Consider the following 10871-nt stretch of genomic DNA (forward strand, 5'->3'; position numbering starts at 1 on the left):
AAAGCACGAAAAGCAAGAATACGTTTATTTAATTGCCAATCATTATCAATATAATGAGCAGTAATAGCAATAAAACAATTACTACCTGCAGATGCTGACCAAATATCAGAAGTTAATGAAACTTTTACATTTAAAGTAGAGAGTGTTTCAATTAAACTTTGTCTCATTGCTAAAAAGTTAGTTATAGCTACTCTTCTAAATGTACGCCTACTAGTTCTTTTGTAAGCAGGTTGTAGGTTTAATTGAACATATCTTCAAAATTAAAAGATTCACATAAACTAAAAGGTAATTCATCCTTAACTATCCATTTTACAAGTGATTTTCTTTAATTTTCATGATTATATGCAAAATTACCTAAAAGTGATCCCCCTTGTATATTAAGGGTACTTTGAAGACGAGAATCATGCATCCTATGACTCTCTTGATGTCTTTTTAAATGGCCTGTTCTCCCACTACTACTACAACTATAAAGTTTGGCATATTTTTTACATTTTGCTTTCCAGACTCCATCAACCATAATTCTATCAAATTCATTCCATACAGCACTAGTCCTCTTACGAGAAGAGGTTTGATCTTCACTCGGTTCACTAGTTCTAGAGGAACTAGGAACATGGGGTTGGGGATTAGTTTCTTCTCCCTCAGAAATAGGAGGAATGCCAAAATGACTTTCATCAAAAGATGACATATATAAATTGATGAATGCAAAAAATAAAAACTAACCACTAGGAGGAATTGAGTAGAGGACCAGAGGTAGAGCCGAGATTTGTGAGCTTCCTCTTGTGCTCTCAACAAGGAGTGACCTTCTCTTCTCAACAAGAACCTCCTCTTGTGTAGCACTTGAACACTTGCTAAATGCAAACTAAAAATTAAATTGCTAAAAGCCTAGAGCACTTGTTAAATATTGTTAGAAGAGAGAAATAGTAGTAGTAGAGAAGGAGAGAAGAATTGGTTTGGTGTGGTAAGAATGAGGGAGGAAAGGGATATTTATAGGACTCCAATTGTTTTCCCAAAATACCCCTCAAATTAGCCGTTTTATGACTGTTGGGAGGGGTATTTTGGGTAAAAACCAAAAATAGCCGTTATGGGTAACGGCTTTTTTTTTTGTTGCCAGACGGGCCGTGCCAGGCACGGCCCGTAACGGCTATTTTTTTTGTTGCCAGACGGGCCGTGCCTGGCACGGCCCATTTCGCGGCCCGTGATGGGCCGTGCCAGGCACGGCCCATCTCGTGCCAGGGCCGGCACGGCCCGCCACCCCACGGGCCTAGGGCCGGACCGGGCTTAGCTTTTAGACTAAGCAGGCCGTGCCTAGCACGGCCCGTTTAGTAACAGGCCGGGCCAGGCACGGCCCGTTTAGTCTGTGGCCCATCTCTAGTCCTTACAAGGGCTACCTCTCTCTCTTTCTCTCTCTCACTTGTGTTGCATGACTGTACCATCTGAATAAAGTCTTCTCCATTCGTTTTCAACTATTGCAATCATACACTGACTGTAGCATGCTCATGACCCATTGTAACCTTCTCAATCTCGCCATGCTTTCACTTGGTATTACCGCACTCGTCTTATTTGATTGGATGATCTTTATTACAGTGTTTGTACTAAATAACTTTATGAACATGCTACTGCCTGAATTACTTTAAGTCTCTAATGCATATGCTACTTAATTTTCAAAATGCATATCTTCACATCTGTCATTCAACAGGATGTATCTTTCCCTATATCTCCATTCTTTTGTTTGATTGATCAAATAAAATAAAAATGACTTCAGTGGAAGAATTTTTAGCCATCAATGCCTCACGTTAATATCTGTTTTCGATGAAGTTGCACCCAATGTACTTTGTTTCAGTTATATTGATCTTTAGGTCCTTATCTTCCTAGATTTTATTGCGTTCCCTTAAAAAATGTTAGGAAGCAAATGATGGTTACCCATAAAGGAAAAAATAAAATTAAGCAAGCAACCTCTGTATTTCTATGCTTTGGTGATGGTATCAGCATATTCACTCTATAACCTTAAAGTTTTGCTGAAACTCAAAAAAATCAATTTAAAGTAGTGTTGTTGGTTAATTAGAAATGAATAAGATTGGCACAATTCAGCAGTGATAAATAGCATTGCACAATGATGCTCCTTTTTAATCATCCACAAAGTCTGCTCATTAATAGTGTTTAGTTTCATGACATTGCAAATCATTCTTGGGAAATGATGCTAATGCTATGTGGAAAATTTCCAGTTCTCGAGTAAAAAAAAAAATTTCTTTCCTTCCATGAAATTATCGATAATGCATTCTTTTCAGGCAAAGGCTTATACCACGCGAAAGAATTTCACAGGAAAAGTGGAAAAAGATTTACTATTTGTCCAATGGAAATGGCTCAGAGATGAGGTGGTTGGCTCCTTTCATATAACAAAGGTGGAGGAAAGCTAAATAGTGGTAAGCAACTGTACGTTTCCTGCTGAATCTGTGCATGCATACAAATGTCTATGCACGTGCATGTGCATGCACACACGCGCTCACACATATAAGTTTCTAATAAACTATAGCCTTGATATATCATGTTCTACTATGAGTTCTATCACATGTTGAATGTTGTTCCTCGATCCCATCAGCTCGACCGCTAATGCGTTCTAAGCCTCCTTTGTTTCATCTACAAATCTACAGGTGCAACCTGGCCAAGAAGTCATATTCCTGAGAGCCTTCCGATTTGGGTAGCCAGCTGGTGCATTTCATGTCTTGTCATGCCTTGGTCTTGTGCTTGTTCTATATTTGGCTGATCTTCTTGTTTAACTTGTTTTTTGATCACTTGAACAGACCAAGGCTCAAGTTTCTTTCTTTCGGAAGAGCGAAATTCCATATACCCACACCAAGGTTTACAGCTTTCTTTTCTCTCTTTCCAAAGATCGCTTAGAGTACCTGTAAGACTATTGAAATAATGACTTGTGATTGCCAAGTCCAAGTAGATGGTTATAAGTCAAAGATGTAGAGAAGTGTGCCACTGAACTATGGAGAGAATTCTCCATAGATCGTGCAAGTTTGAAGCTGAAATTTAGGGGCAAGTAAGATGTGTGCTTCCTGTCAAGTTTTCTTTAATAATTTTAAAAGAAGTTGTCTTTTAATATTAAAGAACAATGCTTTTCTCAGAAAAAGATCCCAAGACCAATGATTTTCTGCTGGTTACGAAGAACAACTGGTGTTGGGTTTGAGTTATGTGGGAGTTCAATATTGTCCCAGTAAGGGTTGGAGTTCATAACAGTGATTTACGAATTGTCTGATCCAGTTTTGCACAAAGTCTTTTAGCTTTTTGTAAATTTATTTACCCCTCCACCCTGGCCTATTATAGGCCTAAGTTCTTTCTTTGCAAAGTTCTTGTATCACTTTTACAGCCAAATATATACAATATTTGTGTGGAAAATTTTATAGTCGCAAATGCAACTGTGACTTCAACTACATGTATTTCCAGATTACAGATATGATCCTATATTTGATTTCCAGGTGAGGAACAGGGGCCAAAATCAAAATAAATGCTTTTATTTCAGTGTTGTTGAGTTTTCCCATTTCCTATGTACCTTTCCACTATCTTGGGTCATCGGAATGGTTGGTGGAACTTCATGAGAAAATGATGAAACGAAAACCATGGGCAACTTACGCTGCCATTGTGAGACTAGAATTGACTACCATTTCACCTACCATAGCTTAGTAAACAATTAAGAGGGTCATGTAGAGTCTAGGCTAAACAACAACATGCAGGGAGAAACAGCTTCTTGAACAAGGCAACAATACGATGAAGTGCTCCTCGGTCTTTCTGGTTTGCATTCTCATACTGATGATGTTTGTGATGTTTGCAGTGGCGGCTTGCCATGTGGAACTGCAGTAGGATGGGGGCTTCTGAATTGCTGCCCCTACAACCCAAGGGGTTGCAAGATGATGGCTTGTAACCCCTAACTGTGAAGTGTTCTTTGTCGCCTTTCCTCCCTCATGTTTAAGTCTAGGTTCTTCGAGTTCAATTTCTCCATGTCTCATGTGTCATGTTATGTCTCGGTGTAGTATGATCATATAGGTTGCTTTGTTTTTGCATGTAGATGTTTTTTTTTTCTTTCTTTTCTTTTTGTTTTTTGTAACTTGGTTTTTGCTTGGTCTGAATTAGATATTTCTAGCTGTCATAAGCTATTCCTGGCATAAACTCTGATCATGCCTGCCTTCTCTCTTTAATGGGTTAAAGCACTCTCGAACTGGAGTTATTCAGAAATTGTAGCCAAACAGGAAAGGAATCACTTACAAATACCAAGAGGAACAACCGTTCTCATCCCACCTTTTCTTAATCTCAAACCAAACACTGAACCCCATGGAGGGTAGCCTATGTCGTATCTGGTTTTGTATACGAACACACTCTGGATAAAATGGAGGTGGAGAAGGAACCACTCAAGGATTTAGTGATCTTGATAGAATACCCATCTTCCATTCAATGTCAACTACTCAACTAGAATATATGGCTTAAACAAAACTAAATATATTTTTCTACATCACTATGTGATATTCTCATTATTAATAATCTCCGTGGAACTTATAGAGGGAGTTGCTGTGCTTCTTCCATTATGCATGTCAGAGTGGAGAGAAGTGCTCTGCCACGCTAAATAATGACCATGGCATCATCAACCATGGTCATCATTTGAAGACTCAGCATCCCTCAACTGTTCCTGGTTCGGTAGGCCATTGGGCTGGAGGCCAATGGCCATCTAGATCCAATCCTGCTACCATATAATTGGAGCTGGAGGAGACTTATCAAACCAGTCATAAAAGCAGCTTCAATATCAAGCCCAGAGGAGAAAACACAAGTATGACCGGCATGGTTATGAGCTGATCCACTTGTGTGTGATATGTCCATATTGGCACTATTGCAACTAATCCAATAATGAAGAAGATAAAAATCCTTGAATATATATGCCCTTGAAGGGTAGAGAACAATCTTTATGGACCAGCAAACCTCCATGCTGCCCCCAAGAGTGAAAGATCTACATTAACCAGAGCATACATTAGCATTTCAAGGTCACATATATGCAGTTTGGCTTACCCAGTTTGCCTACGTTATGGATTTTGCCAGTGTGGTTATACATTGGTATTTGATTGTTCCGAGACTTGACTACTTTGGGCCTACTCTATAAGGGTTAAGTGATATACTTTGGACCTACTCAGTCGAGATTAAATGCAATACTTTGAACTTACTTTGTAAGGGTTAAATATAGTAATTTTGGCCCTGCCACAAGAATAATACAGCTGTAGTTTTTCAGAATGATGAGTTGATAAATTATTTTAGAAAATGATCATAAGATACGTATTGAAAATATTGTCATAAATTACCTTGGTTTTGATAATGGCATCTAAAATGCTCCTCAAAATCATATTTGAGATGCTTGTTTGGAAATTAATATGTATGCAACTCTTTGGGATTATATGTAAAATTTTGATTTTATAAATGCTATATTATTAGATAAGTTATTTTGTATCATGCACTCATCATTATTCAAGTTTATTTTCTTATACTTGCCTGATCCTTTTAGTTATGGTTTTGGTTACTTATTAAGCTGTTAGCTCGCTCTTTGATTTTCGCTTTTCTTATAGAGTCTGAGGCAAAGAAGGGATTAGGTAGAAGTTGGACTATGAGATTAGAGCGAGATCCTAGATTTAGTTGCATCAAACTAGCTTCTATGATTTGGTTTGAAACCCTCCTTGATATTATTGCTTTGTAGAGCTATATGAACCCCTTAAAACTTTATAAAGTGGTTATGTTGGTTGACCTGTAGTTTTACCTGAATATGTAATTTGTAAATGTTTCAGGAATTGGTGTGTTGCTAATTCAAATTTTAGGAAAAATCAGAATTTTGAAAATTATGATTATTATCCTGCCTATATTATTGAATTGTTGTTACTTTGGTTACATATGTTTTATGACAGGTTGTCGCTTTGCACACTCGTAGAGCCCAGCCCTTTGTAAGTGTGGTGGGTTGTCGCCATATTTCTCAGCATGTGTTTAGGTTGGAGGTGTTACAACTCTATTCAGCTTAGCAAATCCATAATTCCTTTTTGTGAGAAAGATTAGGACTAGCCTAATCACTTTCATTGATCATTGTGGAAACCATAACACCATATTAGATGCCAAACCAATTCACAGCTCAAATGACTCAAACCACTGTAGGAGACGATGCAATCCATTTCCCACTTGCATTAGATCAACTAAATCAATACAATTAAACTATTTCAGCTCTTCTTTTTTCCCCCTTTTTTTTGGAATTTTGGCCCCCTTTGCGTGTACGAGAAAGACTGAATTGGAGGGGCCAAGAGGAAGCAATCAAAAGCTCCAGGTAAATCCATTTTCATGAAAGGTAGGATTCACCAAATGGTAGATTGGTAGGCTGAAGGTAAGGCTCTAAATTGAACTTCCCATATTAAAGCGACTCACCATGGCCGCCTTGGATGCACTCTCCTTTCCCGTTCTATGCACGCCTTTTCTTGAGAAACCAAAGCACAAGGTTTGTTCTCCTTTTGATAAAATGCAAGAGAGTCTCAGAGTAAAAGCCAAAACGAGCTGAACTTTGAACCCCACCAGTGCTGCCTCCCCACTAGACCTCGTTCTCTTTCTCATCTCCCTCTTCTTCCCATTTCCGAACTTGCACATCAGCAATAAATCATCAATATCCATCATCCACCTCATAGCAAAAATAACAACTATGAATTTATGACTCCAAACAACAACAACTTGGGAGCAAATCCCTTTCCAAATGTCCCCATCATGTGGCCATTTGAAAAGCGATTCACCTCCCAACAAGCAAAAACCATTGTAGGAAAACAATGGAAAACAACCAAGCACTGAAAAACTAATACTCTCATGAGGTCATGCACAGAAATAGCTGGGATCACCTGAAGTACTGCTTACCTATTGGATATTGGGTTCGGACCACTTGGGACTTCATGTTTAGTGTTGTTGAAGAGCTCGTCTTCTCTTACTGAGCCATGAAGGTGGGCTCTGCTCCTGTGTAACTTGTTGCCACCTGCTTCTCTGGACTCTTGAGCACCATGAGAGGACTCTATATTTGCAGTCCCACAATCCTTATTGGACTTCCTTTGGTCCTCCGTTACCATGTCGCCTTGCCGTTCTCCAGTGACATGAACAAGAAGCAGGAGGACAAAGAAAAGAATTACCAGGTGCAAATGGCGAGGAGAGACCAAGGAATCAGAGATCCTGCATTCATCGTTGGCCATGCAAAACAAATTAAGGGGACAAACAAATGGCATTGGAGAGAAGTGCCCTGAGATAGGGAGAGACCTTGGAGCCATGGGACATTGAAGAATCTAGAATACGGGAGGGATATGTGTCATTAAAAGGATGGAAAAGGGGAAAGAATCTCCTAAAGTAAGCGATGAGTGGGATTGCTTTATTTGTTGGGGTCTGAAAATTTTCTCCTTTGTTCTGAGCTCTGAGGGGGAAGCCAATGGTCAAGCCTTTGGTCTCCGGCTAAGAGGGCAGGGCGGACCCCCAAAACCAGAGGCGAAATGCCTGGCCATGGAAAAGTGATTAGCAGATAGTTAAAGAGGACCCACAAAACAGATCCAGAATTATATAACCATGCCTAGTCACTGCAGAAAGATGATATTGAATTGAAAGAAGTCATCCAAGCATAAAAAGCATTTACATTTCAAGGACAAAAGTGAGTTGTTCATACTGTTCAGTTGTGCTTGACAAATCCAAACACATACATGGTGTCCTTTTGTGGATGGCTGCCTAAATCCCAAGAAGTTGCAAGGGAAGCTGCCTAGCAATTTTAAGCAATTCCAAGAAGAAAGCACACCACAGACCAGTTAGTACCAGCCAAACATCATATATTGAGATACTGACTGCATCTCTAATCTACAATTAATTACTCACAAGTATGTATTAAAGATTAAAAACATGAACACCAAAACAACTATGAACTGGGTTGGGATCTAATAACATCTTGCAAATCGTTGCTACTATTGGTTTTTCAATAACAGCCAACTCTGTATCCAATCAACCAAGTATATCCATAATGTTTATACAGAGTATGAAAATATCAAAGAGATCACTTAGGACAACTTCCTACATACTACTTTTCTTTGCTGGTTTCTTCACTCGTTTGTTTGGGAACTGGTTGAACTCTAGCATGAGCATTTCTAGTCAGCACCTCTCCTCTCAAAGCAGCTAAATACCGATCATTAGTGTCCTCTTTGCGTTGCAGCTCTCCAAGATATTCTGCTAGCCACTCCCGGTTAACTTGCCCCATCATCTGATAAAAAAATTCCCCAGAATCATAATTTAGTGCCAAAAAGAATTTGAGATCCAGGCATGTAGTTAAAAATAAAAACAGAAGAATGAAATGACAGCAGCAAGTAGAGTTACAATATAATGGAATCATGTTAAGTACTATAATGATTAAACATGTCTGACCTTCGTTCTACATGCCCAAGCCAGCTAGTTGCACACAATTAATTTTTCTTTCTAGTACGTCCACACTATTGAAAACAAAAAGGAAAAGAAAAAGAAAGAAAAGTAAACAGCCTTTTTGGACATTAATCTGCTGCTTGAACAAGTATATGCTAACTGACCATTTAAAAAGCACTTATTTGAACGTTAAGCGATATCCATTTAGGCATTTGAAAATTGTTTAAGTGGCTGCTTAGTTCACTTAACTGTATGATCCAGAAATAGATTGCAATACCTATAATAATCAGCATATCCATTAATTAATCTAGTTACCAGAAATATAATATCAAAAATACTATCTAGTATTGCTTCAGTTCAAGTTGGCACATAACCTACAAGATGTTGCAATTTTGTACTAAACGATTATATTTTAGTATTACTATCTAGTATTACTCTTACAAGTGGTTACAATCTAATGAGATGTAATAATTTAATAGTACATTATGTGTATTTATTTCTTTATACAAACTAACTCATTATCAAGATTATATATAACCAACAAAATGTTTACCTCCACTTTTACAAATAGAATTGTTTAAGCACTCAAGGTTTGGATCAACATACGTACATATTCATAGACTTTTACTCATTTAGCATGAGTTCCATAGGAAAGTAATCCTTCCTTTCCCTTAAATCCAATTAGCCAGATCAATCATATATTCCAGTTAGCATGAGTGCTCGGCAGGCCAACTATGAGAACATGTTAATGGCATGTCTTTAATAGGTCGACACCTAATGAGGAACTATTCAATTAAAGACCTGTCTAGATCAGTGCTTCTCAAGATTAGCATATACAGTCTAATAAGTGTTGCATAGGAAGAACTTATGGAGTTAAAAGTCGACATACAAAAGGCAAAATCATGGTCTCAGAATGTTGGGACAGAAGATAAACAAGAAAACAGAAAGCAATTGCATACAAATCATTAGCAACTATAACTGATTTGACCAATATTACAATATACACATGATAAGCTTCTGCCTAAAGTTTGGAAGCATTATGAAACCATTTGTTTTTTATATTATTCTGTCCTCACATAACAAATACTACTATGAAACAAAGCAAACACAATATTGTCAGCCTATAAATTGGGAGAAGTTAATAATAGACTCATGATCAGATTTCTGCTCTTAAGAACCTGACAATGGCCATCAGGTCACAGCCCTCCTCTCCTCGGGGGGGGGGGGGGGGGGGGGGTGGTGTTGGTGGGTGTGGGGGGGGGGGGTGTTGGATGGTTCATCCCCAAATATTTCAATCTGAAATTTATCTTGGGTTAATTTTCCCTCCCTTTCTCTTAAAATAAGATTTCAGATCTTGCAAATATTGTCATAGTGGTAGTTTTTGATAACAGATGGTGATATAGACAGATGAAAAGTGGCAAACATTCAAGTAGCCAGTAATTTCAGCTCTTCAAGTCATCATGCAGATCAAGTATAAAGTTTTTAGCAAGATTTCTATATTCATAATTATAGGCAGAGCCTACTAGCATAGCCAAAATGAATAGCATCAAAGCAGGATCATAAATCATAATAAATAAGCTTAGACCCAAAAACAAATTTTTTGTGTTGAATTTGGTTCTAGGTTCTCAGTTGATAGGATCAAGATAAGAACAAATGGCAGCCAAAATGCATCCACATGGAAGTTCAACAAACTCTCATGGATGGGAATAATGGAAAACTAGAAATGGCTAACTTGCCAAATATCAAACAGACAACTGAAAAAAAAAACACTTCATCAACAAGTAAAATAATTAGTGAATAAGAGTACTTCAGAGTGTACAAGTCTTTTATGCCGCTTAAGGCAATAGGAATTCCAGTTTGCACAATCCAAGAATCTAAGATCGTTGTTGCTCCAATTACGACCATGATTAACAAAGTTAGATTTCAGGATTTCTTCTGGATGAATCATAAATAAAACCAAACCCTAGAAATTAAATAAAAACAAGAAGAAAATAAAGAAAGAAGGGGGATTGATTGGGGCGGGGCGGGAGTGAGAAAGCGAGGATAATAATTACGGTAGACTCAGGGCGGGCGGTCTTGCGGAGGTGGGCTTCGAGTTGGTCGTTGCGGGAGTTGGTGAACTGCATGACGCCGTAGCCGATGACGCCGGGGACGACGCCGCAGATCGTCGCGAACGCCAAGAAGAAGCGCTTCGAGTCGCGGGTCCTCCGCACCAGCCACCGCCACGCCTCGCTCTTCTCCCACAGGATCGACATCGCCTCGCTCCGGAGTTCCCGATTTCCCACCGACGGAGTACAGCCTGAGAAGTCGCGACCTAAATTGACATGGCCCGGCTCGGCCTGATTGGCATCAGCCTGTTTCCACCCCCCATGGCGAGTCGCCCCCGACCGGATCCTCCATAAACACTTCCTGGCCCGATAAAATAACCTCTC

The 10871-nt window shown here is 38.9% G+C and overlaps 1 protein-coding gene across 1 annotated transcript; it reads right to left on the reverse strand.

The window, feature by feature from the left end:
• Positions 1-7842: 7842 nt before the first annotated feature.
• LOC103713531 lies at positions 7843-10871 on the reverse strand. The gene is made up of 2 exons (XM_008800492.4): positions 10494-10871; positions 7843-8284 (listed from the first exon to the last, which is right to left on the reverse strand). The coding sequence occupies exons 1-2, from the start codon at positions 10692-10694 to the stop codon at positions 8105-8107; spliced, it is 381 nt and encodes a 126-aa protein (XP_008798714.1). The 5' UTR covers positions 10695-10871; the 3' UTR covers positions 7843-8104.

Source organism: Phoenix dactylifera, unplaced genomic scaffold (genome assembly GCF_009389715.1).
Source record: "Phoenix dactylifera cultivar Barhee BC4 unplaced genomic scaffold, palm_55x_up_171113_PBpolish2nd_filt_p 000089F, whole genome shotgun sequence".
NCBI classification, from domain to species: domain Eukaryota; kingdom Viridiplantae; phylum Streptophyta; class Magnoliopsida; order Arecales; family Arecaceae; genus Phoenix; species Phoenix dactylifera.